This window comes from Scyliorhinus canicula, chromosome 13, assembly GCF_902713615.1.
Source record: "Scyliorhinus canicula chromosome 13, sScyCan1.1, whole genome shotgun sequence".
In the NCBI taxonomy this organism is placed as follows: domain Eukaryota; kingdom Metazoa; phylum Chordata; class Chondrichthyes; order Carcharhiniformes; family Scyliorhinidae; genus Scyliorhinus; species Scyliorhinus canicula.
The window spans coordinates 1,244,802-1,267,403 of record NC_052158.1 but is presented as its reverse complement, the minus strand read 5'-3'; the positions used below and the strand labels follow the sequence as shown (position 1 = coordinate 1,267,403).

The 22,602-nt window shown below is 47.2% G+C and overlaps 2 protein-coding genes across 5 annotated transcripts in view; one reads left to right on the top strand and one right to left on the bottom strand.

Annotated features, from left to right (window-relative positions):
* Nucleotides 1-20,665, top strand: part of kifc1 (kinesin family member C1) — a 28,387-nt gene extending 7,722 nt beyond the window's left edge. For 2 of the 3 annotated variants that reach the window (XM_038815767.1, XM_038815764.1), the window contains 13 exons: nucleotides 276-332; nucleotides 1,046-1,259; nucleotides 3,981-4,179; nucleotides 6,440-6,607; nucleotides 7,295-7,423; nucleotides 7,903-8,019; nucleotides 8,918-9,091; nucleotides 10,664-10,831; nucleotides 12,092-12,230; nucleotides 15,588-15,727; nucleotides 17,746-17,819; nucleotides 18,635-18,710; nucleotides 19,715-20,665. In XM_038815767.1, coding sequence (XP_038671695.1) covers nucleotides 276-332; nucleotides 1,046-1,259; nucleotides 3,981-4,179; nucleotides 6,440-6,607; nucleotides 7,295-7,423; nucleotides 7,903-8,019; nucleotides 8,918-9,091; nucleotides 10,664-10,831; nucleotides 12,092-12,230; nucleotides 15,588-15,727; nucleotides 17,746-17,819; nucleotides 18,635-18,710; nucleotides 19,715-19,759 — 1,700 coding nt within the window. In that variant the 3' untranslated portion in view covers nucleotides 19,760-20,665. The remainder of the gene's footprint in view (nucleotides 1-275; nucleotides 333-1,045; nucleotides 1,260-3,980; nucleotides 4,180-6,439; nucleotides 6,608-7,294; nucleotides 7,424-7,902; nucleotides 8,020-8,917; nucleotides 9,092-10,663; nucleotides 10,832-12,091; nucleotides 12,231-15,587; nucleotides 15,728-17,745; nucleotides 17,820-18,634; nucleotides 18,711-19,714) is intronic. The other variant, XM_038815765.1, reaches the window with a different exon arrangement.
* LOC119975875 (uncharacterized protein C11orf98 homolog) overlaps nucleotides 7,223-22,602 on the bottom strand; it is a 33,390-nt gene continuing 18,010 nt past the window's right edge. Inside the window, exons 4-5 of one of the 2 annotated variants that reach the window (XM_038815770.1) lie at nucleotides 15,807-15,864; nucleotides 7,223-7,404 (exon numbers count right to left, since the gene is read on the bottom strand). In XM_038815770.1, coding sequence (XP_038671698.1) covers nucleotides 7,401-7,404; nucleotides 15,807-15,864 — 62 coding nt within the window. In that variant the 3' untranslated portion in view covers nucleotides 7,223-7,400. Of the gene's footprint in view, nucleotides 7,405-12,223; nucleotides 12,611-15,806; nucleotides 15,865-22,602 lie in introns of those variants that run through there. The other variant, XM_038815769.1, reaches the window with a different exon arrangement.

Genomic DNA, 22,602 nt, shown 5'->3' with positions numbered 1-22,602 from the left:
TTTATGTCTGGACCATTCAGTGCTGCAAGCTGCGTGCTATTGTAGCTTCGAGTGTTTGGGGTGAAAGGGAGTTGAAAGGAATGAAAACCAAAACCACAGGAAAATATGGAAGTAAATTTTGGTGCCCTGCAACTAATGATTGATCATTCGAATCTTTCAAACTGCAGGCTGATGGCGGGTTTTATGATTTGCATGGGGGATCATCTCTCTCTACAGACCTGCTGCATGTTTTCTTTGCTGCCAGGGAGCTATTCATTCCTCTTTTTATTTTATAGTTATAGGGAAGAAGCCAAGAGTAGCAGTGGCTGCACCCTCCTCTGGCCAGACAGCAGGTAAAGTACTTGATATCCCATACAGCCAACACTGGAATCTCAGGACAGAGACTGGTCCTAATGTCATTCAAAGACCTATTTGGAGACGATTCATATTGGACCAAGATATTAACTCTAACCATTGTTGGGAAGACAAACTATTTGAATATTGAATCCCTACAATGCAGACGGAGGCCATTCGTCCCATTGAGCCGACACTGGCCCTCTGTCATATCCCTGTAACCCCACCTAACCTGGACTCTATAAGGGGCAATTTATCATGGCCAACCCACCTAACCTGCACATCTTTGGACTGTGGGAGGAAACTGGAGCACCCGGAGGAAACCCACGCAGACACATGCAAATTCCACACAGTCACCTGAGGCCAGGATTGAACCCGGATTCTAACTGCTGTGCTGCCCCACGTGTTTTGACGTAGTGTAGTACCGTGTTTGCTAGTTCTATGGTTCGGGTAGTCTTAACCAAATTCGATTTTTAATTCCGACCCACTTGCTACAGTTTCCTCTTCCCGTTTCATGAACTTCAGCGCCACATTTAATGCAATAATTAATTTGAAGTTATTTTACTTTTTATTCCAGCAAAAACTTTTCTTTTAACTTTTTGTGAACTTTGTTTTGTCGCTTCATGTCCAGCGCACAAGTACAGATTGTGTTGCTGAAATAAACATTAAAAAAAATATCAGTGAACTGTTTTATTTCAACATCTACCAACAGTTTGCTCGAAGAAACGCCCAGCGTGGGATTTGAAGGGGCAGCTTAGTGACATGAAGGTGCAACTGGGTAACATGAAGACACGGATGTCTGAGTACACAGGCAAGCTGGAGGTCTCTGAACTGCACAGCAGGCAGCTTCATGAGAATATGGGACTAAGAGACAAACAGCTCGATGCTGCCACATTGCAGATAAGTGAGCTGCAAAGCAACCTAAAGTAAGTATTGGCGTGTGTTTGTGTATTACAAACATTACAAAATGGCCGTCACAAAGTACAGTGATGTTCAAGTTGTCTGCATAGATCACGTTGCCCTCTGAAGTGCTGCAATAAAACTGCGATGCATGTAACATTCACCGTCTGCATTCTGTGTGAGCCCAAGAGTTTCTCTACAATTCCCCTCCCCTCTGTGCACTATGGCTGAAAGGTCTTAGACTGCGTGCTTTCTCCAGCGCCCCTCTTGAGGCAGCTGCCCCAAGCTTTGTGTGTCCCTCAGTACGTGGTCCGGGGGCTTTGGAATGTGCCACTCTGCAGCACTCGATCAGGCAAAACTCTTTGTGCTGGGGGCAGCACGTGGCGCAGTGGTTAGCACTGCTGTCTACGGCTTCGAGGTCCCAGGTTTGATCCCGGCTCTGGGTCACTGTCCGTGTGGAGTTTTCACATTTTCCCTGTGTTTGTGTGGGTTTTGCCCCCACAACCCAAAGATGTGCAGGGTAGGTGGATTGGCCACGCTAAATTGCCCCTTAATTGGAAAAAATGAATTGGGTACTCTAAATTTATGTTTAGAAATTATTTGCGCTGCCCAATGAGCACCTTGCACCTCCAGCAGCCATTGATGTTTGTCTCGGTGTGCATCCCTGGGAACATCCAAGGGAGCACGAGAGTCTTGCGTCACGGAGCTGCTCGGGATAAACCCCAACAAAAACCACCGTGACTCTCTCCAGGCCAAAGGGACATTCCACGAGGAGATGGACAACCCCCCCCCCTCCTCACCCCTGCCAACACCACCACAGTTACCTCAAGGTTAACATGTAGATAGGCTGAGACTCTGGGTGTGTAGTATGGGTCGAACAGGGTGGGACTTTCCCATCACCAACCAAGATAGGTTTTGGTGCTTGTTTGAAAGTTCTGATGAGGGAACCACCTGCTGGGATCCACCATCTCCTTTTCCTAAAGGGCCTTGGGAATGTTACATGTAGACCACTGCCTGATGGACTTGTGATTTGTGCTCCACGCTTTTACTTCAGAAAAGGGCACCGTGTCTGTATGTGGAAAGGGCACCGTGTCTGTATGTGGAAAGGGCACCGTGTCTGTATGTGGAAAGGGCACCGTGTCTGTATGTGGAAAGGGCACCGTGTCTGTATGTGGAAAGGGCACCGTGTCTGTATGTGGAAAGGGCACCGTGTCTGTATGTGGAAAGGGCACCGTGTCTGTATGCGGAAAGGGCACCGTGTCTGTATGCGGAAAGGGCACCGTGTCTGTATGCGGAAAGGGCACCGTGTCTGTATGCGGAAAGGGCACCGTGTCTGTATGTGGAAAGGGCACCGTGTCTGTATGTGGAAAGGGCACCGTGTCTGTATGCGGAAAGGGCACCGTGTCTGTATGCGGAAAGGGCACCGTGTCTGTATGCGGACAGGGCACCGTGTCTGTATGCGGACAGGGCACCGTGTCTGTATGCGGACAGGGCACCGTGTCTGTATGCGGAAAGGGCACCGTGTCTGTATGCGGAAAGGGCACCGTGTCTGTATGCGGAAAGGGCACCGTGTCTGTATGCGGAAAGGGCACCGTGTCTGTATGCGGAGCGGAAAGGGCACCGTGTCTGTATGCGGAAAGGGCACCGTGTCTGTATGCGGAAAGGGCACCGTGTCTGTATGCGGAAAGGGCACCGTGGTCTGTATGCGGAAAGGGCACCGTGTCTGTATGCGGAAAGGGCACCGTGTCTGTATGCGGAAAGGGCACCGTGTCTGTATGCGGAAAGGGCACCGTGTCTGTATGCGGAAAGGGCACCGTGTCTGTATGCGGAAAGGGCACCGTGTCTGTATGCGGAAAGGGCACCGTGTCTGTATGCGGAAAGGGCACCGTGTCTGTATGCGGAAAGGGCACCGTGTCTGTATGCGGAAAGGGCACCGTGTCTGTATGCGGAAAGGGCACCGTGTCTGTATGCGGATAGGGCACCGTGTCTGTATATCTTCCTTTTCCCTGCAGAGGATGGGTCTCAACATCTCAATAAATATGAGACGGGTGGGATCCCTCCTGGTAGCAGAGGTAACTCCCCTGATGGGACCATCAAGTCCTGCTGGAAGTCGATGGGCCATTTGCATAGCCCCCCCACCCCGGCCACACCCGTGGAGAACCCCCTGGGGAGCTTTGGCGGGTGGAGAGGGTCCGAAAGTCTGGAATGTCATGTGAGCTCCATTGTAAACCCAGCGGTAATAAATAATAATAATCGCTTATTGTCACCAGTCGGCTTCAATGAAGTTACTGTGAAAAGCCCCTAGTCGCCACATTCCGCCACCTGTTCGGGGAGGAATTGAGCCCGCGCTGCTGGCCTTGTTCTGCATTACAAGCCAGCTGTTTAGTGCACTTGTGCTAAACCAGCCCCTATAATACTTAATCCTGAGATGAGTTTAAAATGTTGGCGCCCAGTGATTGCCCTCACCCTTCCTGATCTCCAACCTCCTGCAGCCCTCCCAAGATCTCAACTCCAGAATTCCCTGCTTAATTGTCCCCATGTCTCCACCCCTCTCGACCATGAAGATACAGGCCAGAATGTCCCTATTTTCCCAAGATTCTAATATCCCACGTGGCTCAGTTATTTTCTGATGGCCCGACTGTGAAGTGCTGTCAGACAAAGGTGCTATTTCAATGCAGGTTGTTGTAGTTTGTGTGGCCACTCCTGTTCCAGCTCCTAAAGTGCGACTATTCACCATTTCTGCTTAGTGCCGTGGAGCTCCTATTGAAAGAGCGAGAAGTGGAGCTGGACAAGTGTCGAGATGAAAGTGCAGCCATGCAGCGAGTGTTGGAGGTACGGGGAACTGAAATACAATGCTTAACTGGTGAGGTTAAAGAACTGAAGACCAGTAGGAGTCTGCTCCAGAGCAACTATCTGACCCTCTCCACTGTGGTTGAGGATACTGAGGTAGTGTGACCTTTCTGGGTGTTTGTCCCTGTTACACAAAAGCATCAAAGTCTGTTTTGAAGGGTACACCTTGGGTATGTGATTGAGGCATTCTGAAAAAGTGTAATGCTCAGGAGCACGTGGGGGAATAGCAGCAGGCAAATTCCTTCCTGGCAAACCAGCGCAGAGATGCTAGTCCAAATGGTACCTTTCACTAACTCCACCCCATGTTTCATTATGTCAACACAGTGGTTAGCACTGCTGCCTAAAGCGCCAGGGAGCTAGGTTCAATTGGGGCCTCTGATGTCTGTATGTGGAGTCTGCACATTCTCCCAGTGTCTGCATGGGATTCCTCCCACAGTCCAAAGATGTGCAGGTTAGGTGGGGTTATGGTGATAGGGAGGGAAGTGGGCCTAGTTTTGGTGCTCTTTCAGAGAGTCCATGCAGACTTGATGGGCCAAATGGCCTCCTTCTCCACCATAGGGATTCTGTCTGTACCAAATAGGCACTGAAACACATGCTCGAAGCTGCAGCTGATAATATGAAATTGGAGGGATATGGTCACCAAAAGATCAGATCTGTGGTGTGTTGAGTATTTCTCTGGGTTCCAGTACTGGATCAAGTGAGACTGATTTTCACGGGTCAGTATTAGTAAGCTTTGCTGTCTTTATGAAGGTGGATTTGGGTTAGTGTCATCTTTAATCCTACTCTTGGATGACGTGCTATGAGGGACATATCACTGTAGTCCAGTGGATGATGCTGGCTGACTAAACTGATCCATTATTCTTATGGGGAGACGGTGCTTTAGTGCAACCAGAGGCCCAGGCTGATGCTCTGGGGACGTGGGTTCAAATCCCACCATGGCAGCTGATGGTATTTAAATTCCATGAATAGAATCTGAATTGAAAACTAGTCTCCGTAATAGTGATCATGAAAAAACAACCACGTGCTTCACTGAGTCATAGAGGTTTACAGCATTTAAACAGGCCCAGCTTGTCCATGCCGCCCAGTTTTTACCACTAAGGTAGTTCCAATTGCCCACATTTGCCCCATATCCCTCTATACCCATCTTACCCATATAACTGTCTAAATGCTTTTTAAAAATACAACATTGTACCCACCTCTACTACTGCCTCTGGCAGCTCGTTCCACCCTCTTGTGAAAATATTATGCCTCTGGATCCTTTTGTACCTCCCATCTTAAACCTATGCCCTCTAGTTATTAGACTACCTTTGGGAAAAGATGTTGACTATTTACCTCATCTATGCCATTCATTATTTTATAGACCTCTAAGATCACCCCTAAGTTTTTGACGCTCCAGTGAAAAAAGTCCCAGTCTATCCAGCCTCTCCTTATAACTCAAACCATTACGGCAGCATCCAAGTAAATATTTTCTGCACTCTTCTAGTTGAATAATATCCTTTCTATAATACGATGACCAGAACTGCACACACTAAGTGTGGCCTTACTAATGTCTTGCACAACTTCAGCAAGACGTCACAAATCCTGTATTCAATATTCTGACCAATGAAACCGAGCATGCGGAATGCCTTCTTCACCACCCTGCCCACCTGCGACTCCACCTTCAAGGAGCTATGAACCTGTACCCCGAGATCTTTGTTCTGTAACTCTCTCCAACTCGCTACCAATAACTGAGTAGGTCCTGTCCTGATTAATTCTCCCAAAGTACATCACCGTACATTTATCTAAATTAAACTGCAACTGCCAGTCACTGGCCCAATTGATCCAAGATCCCTTTGCAAGGGAGGCACATGGCACAGTGGTTAGCACTCTGACTACAGCGTAGAGGACCTGGATTTGGATCCCAGCCTTGGGTCACTGTCTGTGTCTGCCTGGGTTTCACCCCCACAACCCAAAGATGTGCAGGCGAGGTGGATAGGCCACACAAAATTGCCCCTTAATTGGGAAAAAGTAATTGGGTTCTCTAAATTTATAGAAAAAAAAGATCCCGTTGCAATCCTAGGTTGCAAACCTTCTTCATTGTCCACCATGCCACCAATCTTGGTGTCATCTGCAAGCTTACTGACCATGTCTCCTAAATTTTCAGCCAAATCATTAAATAAATAACAAATAACAGTGGACCCAGCATTGATCCCTGAGGCCTGTTCCTGTGCTGTACTCTGCCTTGTTCTTTGAATAGAATAAAAATATCTAGTTACTAGGAGCAAATATTTTGGGGTTGGTTGTGTACCGTTTCTCAATGTGTCCCTTTTGGATAGGGCTGAAATGAATAACATTGTCCATTTTCCACTTTGGCTAGAACAAGCTGAAGACTAAAGAGACGGAGCTGTCACAAAAGGTTGCGTGCATGGAAGAGCAGCAGTCCACAATTGAACAACAGCGTGAAATGATCATGGAGCGGGACGAAAGGCTACATTGTGCAGAACAGGAGAGGCGCCGGCTACACAACACCGTGCAAGAGCTGAAGGTACGTGAGGGCCATTGCTGGCACCCTGCGCAGGCACCCTTTTATTCTCCAGATAATCGGGATTTGGACATGGCAAAGTGTGACTGAGGGCATTGCAAATGGGTTATTGAAGACAAATGGAATGGGCAGTACATGGCAAATACAGCCAGTGTTAAAGTGGGAGGAGGTGGTTTTAGGATCCCAGTTTATGTTGCTTCTGGACAGTAAGATCCCAGAGAGGATCCCTGGATCGTAACTTTTATTTCATAGAATTTATAGTGTAGAAGGAGGCCATTCGGCCCATCGAGTCTGCACTGGTTCTTGGAAAGAGCACTCTACTTAAGCCCACACCTCCACCCTATCCCTGTAACCCAGCAGCCCCATCTAACTTAAGGGCAACTTAGCGTGGCCAATCCACCTAACCTGCACATCTTTGGACTATGGGAGGAAACCGGAGCACCCGGAGGAAACCCACGCAGACATGGGGAGAACATGCAGACTCTGCACAGACAGTGACCGAAGCCGGGAATCGAACCCGGGACCCTGGCGCTGTGAAGCCATAGTGCCAACCACTATGCTACCGTGCTGGCCTGTTACCTTTTGTTTTAGAGATACGGATGAACAGAATCACTGGACTGCCAATTAATAATTTCTTTATTAAACAGTAAAAGATTGAATGAACTATGTTTCTCTCCTCTTCCTTTGCAGGGTAACATCCGTGTGATCTGCCGTGTTCGTCCCCTTCTTGACTCGGAGGCGGCAGGTTGCTCTGAAATTGAACATGTTCAGTTCTCTGCCAGTGATGAAAAGGTGATCACCTTGACAAAGAGGGAAGAGGTAAGATTGTCTTGTGGAGGGCCTACGTGATATATCAGATCCTTCAAACCACCCCCAAGCCAATGGCAACAATGCTGCCGACAACTGCATTGGGGCACCAAGTAGGTCAGTCTAATCTTTCAACAAAGCAGAAAATGGAAGAGTTATCCAATGGCATTTACTTGGGCCAGTGGTAAGCGGTAGCTGCACTACCACTGCTGCTGCTTGCTCTCTGTTTCCAGTGCTTACCGGATGCTGAGAGATGCCATCTTGTGGCAGTGTAATTATTTCTTGGGTAGAATAAAGCAGCAGGGAATTTACATCCCTGTGATTTAAGATTGCCTTTCCCTGCATTCTATACTGGCTCAGCAAGAAATCATCCTGAATACACGCAGCAGGTCTGAGTAAGGAATCTCGAATGTCTGTCTGGTTCTTTTGTTCTTTTTGCTTCTTTACAAACTTGACCTTTCTTCCCTTGCCCCCTCTGACCCTCTCCACAGTCTCACACTGGCCACGATCGGAAAGAGGAGTTGAAATATGACTTCAATTTTGACCGTGTGTTCCAGCCGATAGCAACACAGAAGGATGTCTTTGAAGATATCTCCCAGCTAGTCCAGGTAATCAGGTGGGGAAGGGTGTAGGTTATCCCAGGCAATGGTGGGTTTGGATAGTCCAGGTAGTGAGTTGAGGAGGTGTGCAGGTGGGGTGACTATGGTAGTCTGTGAGGGTAGGGGGCAGGTGGGGTCGCCATGGTAGTTTGAGGATATGAGACTCCCCATACATGCACAATCTTTTAGGGACATTGTTCTAACTCCGCCTTCACACACTATCTTTTAGGAACATTGTTCTAGCTCCCCATCGCACACAATGTCCCTAAAAGATTGTGCGTGTATGGGGGAGTTAGAACAATCTTTTAGGGACATTGTGCGCGCTGCTGGAGCTAGAACAATGTCTCTAAAAGATTGTGTGTGAAGGGGGAGCTAGAACAATGTCCCTAAAAGATTGTTCTAACTCCCCCATACACGCACAATCTTTTAGGGACATTGTTCTAACTCCCCCTTCACGCACAATCTTTTAGGGACATTGTTCTGACTCTCTATTAGCCTTTGTGTGGATAAGCATTCCTGTGACCGGGACTTGTCCACCTGAGGACAGAGTTACTCCACATCTACCCTATTGAGTCTTTTTGTTGTGTTCAACATGGTAAAGGCATCAATTTGTGGATCACATTGTACAGGATGAGAGTGCTCGGTTGCTGCCTGGCTAGGTTGTGCATTAAGGATTGACCGTGGTACTTTGGGCTTAGTGTTGCTTTCCCTGTGCCCCTGCCCGATTACTTCCAGTGTTTCAACCACTCTGGCAATGGATGGTGCCCATTGCACCTCTGGTTCTATATGCAGGGAATTAGTGCTTCACTGAAGGACAAGACAGACAGTTGTGCTACTGGGAAGAGTTGAAAGCGGCACTAAACGTGGAGTAATTCTGCCTCTCTCTCTTGCCCCTGTTTGTTTCTAGTCTGCCTTGGATGGATACAATGTGTGTATCTTTGCTTACGGGCAAACGGGCAGTGGGAAGACCTTTACTATGGAAGGACCTGATGTTATGACGTCTGAAACCAAAGGGATGATTCCGCAAGCTGTTGACCAGATCTTCTCGACAGCAGAGGAACTGAAGACCATGGGATGGACAGTGAGTTACTGCAGAGAGTGTGCACCATCTTACTGCTCTGGAAGTACAAAGTTACAGATAATCCTTCCCTAGAATCTTCTACACTTACCCAGGATATGAAAATCGCTTATTGTCACAAAGGCTTCAAATGAAATTACTGTGAAAAACCCCTAGTCACCACATTACAGCGCCCGTTCGGGAAGGCTGGTACGGCCTGCTTTAAAAGCCAGTTATTTAGCCCTGTGCTAAACCAGCCCCTACTAGGATGTGACGGAGGATCCTGTAATTTAAACCTCCCCCGGAGTCTGATTTGGATTTTCTGTTAGAGAAGATGAACCACTAATCATCAATTTGACAAGCTTCCGATTGATATTGATACATAGAAGATATGAGCAGAAGGAGGCCTTTTGGCCCTTCGAGCCTGCTCCGCCATTCATCACGATCATGGCTGATCATCCAACTCAGTAGCCTAATCCTGCTTTCTCCCCAGAGCCTTTGATCCCATTCTCCCCAAGTGCTATATCCATCCGCCTCTTTAATACATTCAAAATTTTAGCATCAACTACTTCCTGTGGTAATGAATTCCACAGGCTCACCACTCTGTGTGAAGAAATGTCTCCTCATCTCTGTCTGAAATGGTTTACCCAGAATCCTCAGGCTGTGACCCCTGTTCTAGACACACCCATCATTGGTAACATCTTCCCTGCATCTACCCTATCCAGTTAGAATGTTATACGTCTCTGAGATCCCCCCATATTCTTCTGAACTCCAGCGAGAACAATCCCAACCTAGTCAATCACTCCTCGTATGACAGTCCCGCCATCCCTGGAATCAGTCAGTACTGACGGTAACCAGGGATTAGGACTGACAGTGAGATTTGTGTCTTGTTGATTGATTGGGAAAAAAAGCAATTTGTGTAGTAGAACGGGTATTATGTTCAAAGCAGACCTTAGTCTGTATATAAAAAAAAGTGACCAGACCGACACGTCTGCTGCCCTCTGGAACCACACCCGTTTGTATGTTATCCCAATAGTTTTTTCTGTTTCCTCTGACCCAGCAGTGCAGAGAGCCCAGTCGTAACGCCTGTATATCGGCCAACTCCGCAGGCATCAATCCATTCCAGATAATGTCTTTCAATATTACAATTGTCATAAGAAAGAATTTTCATTTCTGTAACTCCTTCTCTGACCTGCGGGTCCCTCTGAAAGTACTTGAACTAATGGAGGAAATCAGTTTGTTATGGTGCGGTGTGGGGGCCCGGGTCGGGGTTTTCTTCGACCTGTTTGCTGTATTCAACACACGTGACCACAAAATCCAGGGTGTAAAACCAGGACATGGACAAAATGTTAAATGAGGAAAATGGGAATGGATTCTGTACTCTTTCCAGAATTTGTAATCATTAGATTAGTGAAGTGCTTCAAAGACACAGAAAACGGAGCTTGGTGTTTCCTCACTATTGTATTTCACGAAGCATGATTTGGTGTGACTTTTTTTTAAAGCTGAATATGGCTATTGATTTGCACTTTACTTTCTGAACACCTCGTGTTCACCACTTTGAGTCAGTTCATTCCACCTGCGCCTTATCTGTTTCAGTATAAATTCACGGCCAGCTTTTTGGAGATTTACAACGAGACAATCCGTGACCTACTTGTGACAAAGCCAGAAAAAAATACTGAGTACGAGATCAAGCTCCTCAGCAACAAGAGCAAACAGCTGCACATCACAAACCTCAAATATGTCATTGTCACTATGAGGGATCAGGTGTGTAACATTGTGGATCTGTGTTTAGAACGATTGATTGATTTGATTTATTGTCACATGTACCGAAATACAGTGAAAAGTATTTTTCTGCGGCTGAGGGAACGTACACAGTGCGTACATAGTAGACAAAAGAATAATCAACAGAGAACATTGACAAATGGTACATCAACAAAACAGTGTTTGGTTACAGTGTGGAACAAGGGGCCAAACAAAGCAAATACGTGAGCAAGAGCAGCATAGGGCGTCGTGAATAGTGTTCTTACAGGGAGCAGATCAGTCTGAGGGGGAGTCGTTGAGGAGTCTTGTAGGTGTGGGGAAGAAGCTGTTCCTATGTCTGGATGTGCGAGTCTTCAGACTTCTGTACCTTCTGCCTGATGGAAGGATCTGGAAGAAGGCAATGCCCGGGTGGGAGGGGTCTCTGATAATGCTGTCTGCCTTCCTGAGGCAGCGAGAGGTGTAGACAGAATCAATGTGGGGGTGGCAAGCTTGTGTGACGCATTGGGCTGAGTTTCTTGCGATCTTGGGCCGAGCAGTTGCCATACTGAGCTGTGATGCAGCTGGATAGGATGCTCTCTATCGCGCATCTGTAGAAGTTTGTGAGTCGATGCAGATATGCCAAATTTCATTAGCTTCTGTAGGAAGTAGAGACGTTGTTGGGCTTTCTTGACTGTTGCATCAACGTGAGTGGACCAGGACAGACTGTTGGTGATGGTGACCCCCCCAGGAACGTAAAGCTCTCGACCATCTCGAGACGTCCTCCTGAAAGAAATACCGGCGCACTATTGTAAGGTGCACTATTAATTCAACCCAGCAGCAACTACTTCAGCAACCACTTGCTGGATCTCCACAGTTGGCTGTTGGCTTTGATGTGAAAAGTTGCAAAGAGACATGGAAGTACTTCACCATGAAACTGAGCAGGACTGCGCGTGCTCTGTACCCAACACCGGGCAGATCGCTTGTCATTAAGCTTTTGTTCTTCAGATTTTGCGTTTATTTAATTGTTCCTGGTGCACCAGCAACTTGCCATCAGTAGAAAGCAAATGGAGTTGGATCACCGATGATCCTGCTGAATGATTGAATAGGCTTGGGGCTATTCCTCTTCCAGTGGGCCTTCTGGCTTCTTTTACAGTTCTCTCAACTCACCCAGTTGGAATTGCTGTGTTCAGCACCGTTGGTATTTCGAAAGAGACATACGAGTCAGGAAGCAGAGTTACCTGCAGTTAAATGTTTTCTCTGATCCTCTCCTCTCTACCATTGCAGGTTCACAACTTGATTGCACTGGCAAAAGCCAATCGGTCGGTGGCAAAAACGGCAGCGAATGACCATTCCTCACGGAGCCACAGTGTCTTCCAACTGAAAATTGAAGGGAGCAACTCTGGCCGTGATCTCCAGTGTACATGTGCGTATCTGTGCCCAAATTCACCTTGTAACTGAAATCTCCTCATCTGTGAATCTTTACACCCTTCCTAGTTGTGGGTGAGCCAGAGCTTTGTAATGGTGCAGCAAACGTCCCTCCTTTTTTGTACAGATACCTATACTTCTGAAGCCAGGGTGCCATGTGCTAACTCTTTTCAGTAAGCCACGGCAACTTGAAAGATTGATACAGCAGATGCTTCTGTCTCTCCATTCTTTAACTGTGCTATTGGTGGTGGTGGTGGATCTTTCCAATCCTTTTTTTGTTGGTCCTGGGAATACCAAAACGGCTTTTATGCTGGCGGGATTTCTTGTGGTAGACACGTCTCTGTGTTCATCTCCATATATCAGGTTGGATACAACAAACTGGGGGAAAGGTACGGAACAAATTCATGGCCATTTACTGATTAACTTTCCGCATAGAGTGCAAGTTTTTTTTTTTCTTACTTAATTAATCTTATAATCTTAATAATATTAATCTTTATTTTCACCAGTAGGCTTACATTAACACTGCAATAAAGTTACTTTGAAAATCCCCTAGTCACCACACTCCAACACCTGTTCGGGTACTGAGGGAGAATTCAGAATGTCCAATTCACCTAACTTTCGGGACTTGTGGGAAGAAACTGGAGCACCCAGCGGAAACCCATGGAGACATGGGGAGAACGTGCAGACTCCGCACAGACGGTGACCCAATCCGGGAATCGAACCTGGGACCCTGGAGCTGTGAGGCAGCAGTGCTAACCACTGTGCTACTATGCTGCCCAATTAATATGTTACACCAACAAACACGTTGGAAAGATCACCATGCCCTACAAACCCAAAGATGTGCAGGGTAGGTGAATTGGACACGCTAAATTGCCCCTTAATTGGAACCAAATAATTGGGTGCTCTAAATTTCAAAAAAAAGAAAGATTGCCATACAAATCCAGGAAAATGATTCAAACTCAAACCATCACTTCTATCCCACAACACACTTTGAGACACAGAACCCCCGGGAAGATTTGCCACCATTTTGCTATTTTGACCCCAAGGCGTGGGCTGGCATGGTTACAGATTGCTGAACATTCACTGGCTGCCTTTACCCCAGCTGGTGTCTGAGACTTTTAAACTCCAGTGAATGCAGCCCGATCTCCCCATAAAACACGCCTGCCATTCCAGGAAGCAGTCTGATGAACCTTTGTTGCACTGCCTCTCTGGCTGGATAAGGAGACCAAAACTGTCAAAGGACGGTTGTGTCTGACAAACCTGTTAGAGTTCTTTAAGGAGGCAACAAGGAAGTTAGACAAAGGAGAACCAGTGGACGTGATTTATTTAGATTTCCAGAAGGCCTTTGACAAGGTGCTTTATAGGATACTGTTAAATAAGTTAAGAGCTCATGGTGTTTTAGCTCACTGGGCTAAATCGCTGGCTTTTAAAGCAGACCAAGCAGGCCAGCAGCACGGTTCGATTCCCGTACCAGCCTCCCCGGACAGGTGCCGGAAAGTGGCGACTAGGGGCTTTTCACAGTAACTTCATTGAAGCCTACTCGTGACAATAAGCGATTTTCATTTCATTTCATTTTCATGTTCGGGGTAAGATCCTGGCATGGATAGAAGATTGGCTGACTGACAGAAGGCAGAGAGTGGGGATGAGTCTTTTTCAGGATGGCAGCCGGTGACTAGTGATGTGCCTCAGGGGTCTGTGCTGGGATCACAACTTTTACAATATACATAAATGATTTGGAAGAAGGTACTGAAGGCACTGTTGCTAAGTTTGCAGATGATACACAGATCTGTAGACGGACAGGTAGTATTGATAAAGCAAGGGGGCTGCAGAAGGACTTGGACAAGCTAGGAGAGTGGGCAATGAAGTGGCAGATGAAATACAATGTGGAAAAGTGTGAGGTTATGCACTTTGGAAAGAGGAATTTAGACACAGACTATTTTCTAAATGAAGAAATGCTTTGGAAAGCGGAAGCACAAAGGGACTTGGGAATTCTTGTTCACAATTCTCTTAAGGTTAATGTACAGGTTCAGTCGGCAGTTAAGAAGGCAAATGCAATGTTAGCATTTGTGTTGAGAGGGCTAGAATACAAGACCAGGGATGTACTTCTGAGGCTATACAAGGCTCTGGTCAGACCCCATTTGGAGTATTGTGAGCAGTTTTGGGGCCTGTATCTAAGGAAGGATGTGCTGAGGCCTTGGAGAGGGTCCAGAGGAGCTTCACAAGAATGATCCCTGGAATGAAGAGCTTGTCGTATGAGGAACGGTTGAGGACTCTGGGTCTGTACTCATTGGGAGTTTAGAAGGATGAGCGGGGATCTTATTTAAACTTGCAGGATACTGCGAGGCCTGGATAGAGTGGACGTGGTGTCATGTGAGAGCACATGAAATGGATATTTAAGCAATGTAGCTTTAAGAAATGGAGCAGCTCATATTACTGAAGTGATGTCAGGGTGGGGGGAGCTGGGTTTTTAGCTCAGCCAGTTTGCAGTGTTTTGGTTTCAGTTTTGAGGAAAAGGGCTTGGGTGTGTCTGTGTTTGCAGTGAGCTAGATCTGCTGTGATCTCTGCCATGAAAGAATATCTCTGAATCATTTGGGTGATTTAAACTCATAATAGTAATGTCTTTAACCTGATGTGTTTCTGTTAAAGGTGAAGTCTTTTGGGGGTTTGAAGGAACATTTTGAGGGATTATTTAGTGTTGTATTATTTTCGGGGTTATCTTTGAAGTAAGGAGTGCTAAGTGATCCAATGTTTATTTAAAAGGTTAAGTTGAATTCATGGAATAAACATTGTTTTGTGTTTAAAAACCCATGTGTCCATAATTGTAATACCAGACCTGGAAAGCAAGCTGTGTGCTTCAAAAGCAACAATACATTAAGGGAGAGGTTGGTTGAACTCCATGATACATTTTTGGGTTCTGAAAACACCGCTCCGATAACAGTGGAGAGGATGTTTCCACTTGTAGGAATATCTAGAACCAGAGGACACAATCTCAGACTAAAGGGACGATCCTTTAAAACAGAGATGAGGAGGAATTTCTTCAGCCAGAGGGTGGTGAATCTGTGGAACTCTTTGCCGCAGAAGGCTGTGGAGGCCAAATCAGTGAGTGTCTTTAAGACAGAGACAGATAGGTTCTTGAATAATAATGGGATCAGGGGTTATGGGGAGAAGGCAGGAGAATGGGGATGAGAAAATATCAGCCATGATTGAATGACGGAGCAGACTCGATGGGCCGAGTGACCTAATTCTGCTCCTATGTCTTATGGTCTAAGCATGGAATATGAGCTCTGTCCTTTTTTGATGTCTTTCAGTCCTGTGCTGTGCATCCTTCTGTTTGCTAATGCTTGTTTTTCCTCAGCCACCTTAAGTCTGGTGGACTTGGCGGGCAGTGAGCGCCTGGACAAATCTCAGTCCAAGGGTGATCGTTTGAGAGAGGCGCAGGCAATCAACACCAGCCTTTCCTGTCTTGGGCACGTCATCATGTCACTGTCGAACAAGGTAAGATGCAGCGTGGCATCTTAAATAGGACAAATTCTCTATTTTAGTAGAGTTAAAATTGGAGCAAATATTTATGGACCTTGCTCTCTCCTCACGTGACGCTTCAGTCCCACTTGTTACAATCCCAGTTGATATATCTGGAAGGGAAGATCCGAGAATTTAACCCTGACTTAAGAGACCGTGACTAAAATGTGGAGGAACAGACACAGGACTGCAAATTAGTTTTAGAAACCAGAAAAAATAATTATTAAATATGAAAGAATTGCATTATGATACAACACGCCTTTACTCTTGCCTTAGCTTAACAATTGGACACAGGTTTTAGGACTAACATTGATTACAAAGTACGCATTAATCTACAAGGGTCTCATTAACACAGTCACTTTTAAGCACACAAGATAACTGTGGGCAAATACACTCTCCACTCTGAACCCCAAGTGAATGTTTGTGGCTGCCTCCTCAGAATCCCCCAACAGGACAGCACGGTGATACAGTGGTCAGCACTGCTGCCTCACAGTGCCAGTTACCCGTGTTCGGCCGACCTCGGGTGACTGTCTGTGCGGAGTCTGCACGTTCTCCCCGTGTGTGCGGGGGTTTCCTCCGGGTGCTCCGGTTCCTTCCACAGTCCAAAGATGTGCAGGTTAGGTGGAATGGCCATGATAAATTGCCTCTAAGTTTCCAATGGTTAGGTGGGGTTAGAGAGATAGAGCTGGGGATTGGGCCTATTGTGCTCTTTCAGAGGGCTGGTGCAGATTTGATGGGCCGAATGGCATCCTTCTAAACTGTAAGGATTCTATAGTCGCGCTGTGAGAGTTTCCAAGCTCCATTCCCAAAAACACATTCAAATCATCTCTGAGAAATATGCTTTTCTTTAGCGGATTGGGTTAGGGTTTTGTGTGCACAACAGGAATTGAATGACTGTTTACAAATTAAATCATACATTCAGTGAAGAGTAAAAGCTTAGCTTTCACACAACATATTCCCTTCCCTGCAAAGATTGGCATTCCTATCAGTAAGTGGAAAGGGTGTGCTATTTTATAAGAGCTACGTATGAAAACTCAAAAGACTTGCATTTCTTTAGCACCTTTCACAACCGTCACATTTTGAGGTGCTTTACAGCCAATGAAGTGCAGCCACTAATATAATGCGTGGCACAGTGGTTAGCACTGTTGCTTCACTTCCCAGGTTCGATTCCCGGCTTGGGTCACCGTTTGTGCGGAGACTGCACATTCTCCCTGTGCCTGTGTGGGTTTCCTCCGGGTGCTCCGGTTTCTTCCCACAAGTCCCGAAAGACGTGCAGGTTAGGTGAATTAAACATTCTTAATTCTCCTTCTGTTTACCCGAACAGGCGGCGGAATGTGGTGACTAGGGGCTTTTCACAGTATCTTCATTTCAGTGTTAATGTAGGGCTAACCGTTAGCCTACGTGTGACAATAATAAAGATTATTATAGTTATTGTTATTAATGAAGGAAGGTCATTTGCACAAACGGCAATGCAATAAATCTGTTAATGATGTTGATTTCAGGTCTCTGGGGAGACAGAAAGGTCCCCTGCCTTCCAGAATAGTAAGAAGCCTTACAACACCAGGTTAAAGTCCAACGGCTTTGTTTCAAACACTAGCTTTCGGAGCACTGCTCCTTCCTCAGGTGATGAAGGAGCAGTGTTCCGAAAGCTAGTGTTTGAAACAAATGTATTGGACTTTAACCTGGCGTTGTAAGACTTCTTACTATTCTGGACTATACTATTCTTACTGTGCTCACCCCAGTCCAACGCCGGCATCTCCACATCATGGCTTCTAGAATAGCACCAATGCTACCTTTTGCGTCCACCCCAGGAAGAATGGGCCCCTTTTTAAGGATTCTGAAAGAAATCGCCTCTTAACACTGTAGCATTCCCTCACTACTACACTGGAGTCTAGGCCTGGATTTTGATAGTCTCCTCCCTGAAGTGAGAGCGAGCTAAATTGGTTGAGGTTATTTTCCGAAATCTATTACTGAAAAGTTTTTGTATTTTCTAGGAATCGCACATTCCCTACCGGAACAGCAAGCTAACTTACCTACTCCAGAATAATCTTGGAGGCAATTCAAAGGCGTAAGTTGCAACACCACTATTTAAGAAAGGCGTGAGACAGGAAACTATGGGCCAGTTATTTCCGTGCACGGGAAAATGTTAAGAATTCATTATCAAGGCAGCAATAGTGGCTAGAGTTCAAATTTGCTTTCCCCCGGAAGGAAAAATCTTGTTTGACAAATGTATTCAAGTTCTTTTGAGGATGTGACAAACAGGGGAACCAGTTAGCATTGTACATTTAGATTTGCAAAAGGCACTCAATAAGTTCCGAGTTGGGAAGAGGGTTCGTTTTGCAAGGGAATATAGATAGGTTCAGTGAGTGGGCAAATGGATAATGTGGGAAAATTGGCTTGTCCATTTTGGCAGCGAGACTAAAACAAAATGGAGTAGTCTAGAGGGGTTTCCTGGTGCAAACATAACAAAGTTAGTATGCAACTGCAGCAAGTGATTGGAAAGGGAAATGGAATATCTGGGAGAAACTGAAGCCTTGCTTCAAATGTACAAGACATTTGGTGAGACTGCCCTTCGAGTACTGCGTATAGGGAATATCATCTTAATTAAAGGAGGTATGTTCTTGCACATCCTCTTCTCCAGAGAGCAGGGTTACCCGAATGTATTCTCAATGGGGGTGGGCGGTATTTGGATCTGCTTGGGAGCTTAAGGTTTTGGGGAGGGGAGGCAGGGCAGTAAATTGAAGGCCACATTGGATCTTATTGAATAGGGCCGCAGCCTTGATCAGCTCAATGACCTGCTCTTGCTCCCTCGCTCGTCTGCACAAAGGCATTCCATTGAATCCACCTTGTAGGTGTTGTAATTGAAAACCTTTTCCTTTACAGGCTGATGTTTGTGAATCTATCTCCATTGGAGGAGAACTTCAATGAGTCTCTCAATTCCTTGCGGTTTGCCAATAAGGTATGTTAAGAATTTGGTGGTTTGATACTTGTTGCAAAACTGGTAGCTAGTGTTTCAAATCCAGACGGACATTGAGATTACTGCGAGAATTCAGGAGGAGCTGGCTGTGACGGAAGACGTCTTAATTCCATATCTGATGGGTCTCCTATTTTATGATCGTCTTTTGTAGAATATCTGAAGAGTCTGTCCCTGAGGTCAGAAACGCTTGACCACCAAAGAGCCACAGAACTGGATTCTCCGATTGTGAGGCTATGTCCTCATACCAGCGTGGGAACGGTGACGTTCTAGGCTCGTAAATCCAATGCAAAACTGCCACAGATTCCCCCGTTTAGCTGGGGGCTAGCATGCCGGCAGTGTAAGAGCACCCAGCTCTAGCTGCCGATACAGCCCGGAGAATTGTCGTGTCCGTGGCTGCGCGTGCAACACGGCGCCGGCCATTCGAGGGCCTGGCCTGCGAAATAGTGTCCCCATTTGGCCAGTTCGTGCGCCCCAGACCACCCTCCCACAGTGCCCCCCCAGCCCCAGGCAATTTGCTCATAAACGGGGATTCTCCGGCTGAATGCAATTTCAGTGTCTGCTACTGGAGAATCCAGCCCATGGTTAATGCTGGAGTTTATCAAGCAATGAATATCCACTACTTCACAGAGCAAAATGTCTGCTTTCTGAGGTTTGACAGCACGCAGGCTGTTTTGTGATCCCAATGCTATTCACAGGCCACAGCACAACACCTTTACGCAGCCCCCTCTGACCCATACGGGGGTCAACTAAATAACAGGAATGTCCCACAGCAGCTCTGCACGTCAGACCGTGCAATTGAATCTTGCATCCTTTCTGATCAGTGACCTGTCTTCTTTAAGGAGAACTTGGATCTGGCTCGAACTGGGGAGGAAGTGTGGTGGTTACTAGTCACTTCTTGACCAACTCAATGGGCCGAATGGCCTCCTGCACTGTAGAGATTCCATGAACTCGGTACAACTTGCTAAAGCTGAATGTTTCTCTTTCAGGTGAATGAGTGTGTGATTGGGACGGCGCAGCTAAACCGCAAATAGTTGTCCACCGCTGTACGGCCTTGTCAACCAAAAACCATTATTGACGGATGAGAAGGACAATTCCCTATAGGCCTGAAGGATTTGCTGCTTCTCATCCACAGGGTGCATTTTCATTTTATTTTTTAAACCCCCAAAAAGACCTGATGTGTGTTCACTCGCGTGTTCAGCTCCGCTCCACCTTTTTGAGATCCTGTTTGTGTATGTTCTTGATTTTAACACATCTTGTTCTTTGTATTCATCAACGGTAAATTCTTTTTTATAAAAAAGAGGCAGCAATTATTTTTCATGTTCATACTCTTCAACGCCTAGCTGTACTGTACAGAGCTGTGTATGTCTGAAAGGCCCTCACTTCATACTCTTCAACGCCTAGCTGTACTGTACAGAGCTGTGTACGTCTGAAAGGCCCTCACTTCATACTCTTCAACGCCTCGCTACACTGTACAGAGCTGTGTACGTCTGAAAGGCCCTCACTTCATACTCTTCAACGCCTAGCTACACTGTACAGAGCTGTGTATGTCTGAAAGGCCCTCACTTCATACTCTTCAATGCCTAGCTACACTGTACAGAGCTGTGTATGTCTGAAAGGCCCTCACTTCATACTCTTCAATGCCTAGCTGCACTGTACAGAGCTGTGTATGTCTGAAAGGCCCTCGCTTCATACTCTTCAACGCCTAGCTGTACTGTACAGAGCTGTGTATGTCTGAAAGGCCCTCACTTCATACTCTTCAACGCCTAGCTGTACTGTACAGAGCTGTGTATGTCTGAAAGGCCCTCGCTTCATGGCATGAAATGTCACTGGGGAAAATAATCAGTGCAAGAGGAAAATCTTAACTAACTATTGTGTAAACGCTGTATTGAACAAATACATTTTAACATGCCAATAAAGTTGTCCTATTGCTAAATTTACTTGGATCGTCTCGCCACGCACACCCTTCACTGTCACAACTGCTGACCAAACATCATCGCCTCGAATCCAGGGAAATATAGCCAGCCACAGGCTGCACAAGCCAGAGGCAGGGAATTCTGGGGCAAGTATCTTGCCAAACTTTGGCCCATCATCTCCATGGTATAGATACAAGGCAGGAGTGTGATGGAATGCTCTCTTGTCTCGATGTGTGTATCTCCTCTGATACTGCCCATGGCTCTTCCTCACCTGTGACCGTTCCCACCCAGAAGGCCAAAGACAGTAGATGTTCCCCATCCCGGACCCGAACAATCTCTCATGCGGCCACCTGCCGGGGGAGCTGACCCACCAACAAGCGACTGGCCTTCTCCCCATATTCATACTACCATCCTCAACTGGCTTTCCCTGTGGACAGAAGGTCAAAACGTGCCTGCAATTCCTTTCTACTCGGTGGGGGCTGGATTCTCCAATAATGGGGCTATGTGCCCACTCCAGCGTAAAAACGCTAGGGTTTCACTCTGGACTTTCCTTAGAAAGTCCTGAGCGATTCTCTTAAAGAGAAAATGCTGGAAAATCTCAGCAAGTTTGGCAGCGTCTGAGCGATTCTCTTACCTGAAGGGGGCTTGCAGGGCCCCAGAGTGCCCCACGCACCTCTGCCTGCCGATACGTGGCCTCGCACTTCCGGTCGGGAATCCTCGCCTTTGTACTGCGGCGGCCGCCCTGTGGGACATGGCAGACTCTCACCGCGGAGCAGCACCATAAATGTAGGGCCCCCCCACCCAGGATCGCGCGCACCGCGGATCGGTGCCGTCCGATCACTTGCCTGGCCCTCCATGAGGCCCCCCCCCCCCCAAACCAGGACAGCCACGGACTGAGTCCACAGTCGCCACCCGACGTTCCTAACGGCCGATAGGTGATTAGAACCACGTTGTCGGAAACCCGGAGAGAGAGACTCCCGAGCGATTCTCCAGGGACCCGAGAATCAAGGGAGCGGCGCATGTCCCGATTTCTGGGATGACGACCATTCTCCGCCCCCGCGCCGAACGCGATTCCGGCATGGGGGACAGGGCTTGGAACAGGGTTCACCGCTTGGGTAAAGCTCCTATACAACGCTCACATGGCGAGTGTACGGACCAACAATACCAACTCCCAATACTTCCAGCTGCACAGGGGCACCAGACAAGGATGCCCACTGTCCCCGCTGCTGTTCGCACTAGCAATCGAACCGCTAGCAATTGTGCTCAGGGCAGCAAAAAATTGGAGGGGGATCCGAAGGGGAGGCAGAGAGCACAGAGTCTCACTCTTATGCAGATGATCTGCTCCTCTATATCTCGGACCCACAAAGCAGCATGGACGGAATCATCGCACTCCTGAAAGTTTCGAGCCTTCTCGGGCTACAAACTCAACATGAGCAAAAGCGAGATCTTCCCAGTACACCCGCAAGGGGGGGTGGGGGGCAGCCGTTCAAACAAGCCCGACACAAATTCCGCTACCTGGGGATCCAAATAGCCCATGACTGGAAAGGGATCCACAAATGGAACCTCACCAGCCTGACGGAGGAAGTAAAAAAGGACCTGCAAAGATGGAACACACTCCCACTCTCCCTCGCGGGGAGAGTCCAGACGATCAAAATGAACGTACTGCCCAGGTTCCTCTTCCTGTTTAGATCCATTCCGATCTACATCCCCAAGGCCTTTTTCAAAGTGCTGGACAAACTTATCATGGCGTTCGTATGGTGGGGTGGGGTGGGGGGGGGGGGGGGGGGGGGGGGGGGTAAAAATGCTAGGATCCCAAAGAAGGTCCTACAAAAAACAAAATCTAGCCCTCCCGAATCTACAATTCTACCACTGGGCGGCAACAGCCGAGCGAGTAAGGGGATGGATCCAGAAGCCGAGTGGGTGCGTGCGGAGGAGGCCTCCTGCATGGGGACCTCCCTCCG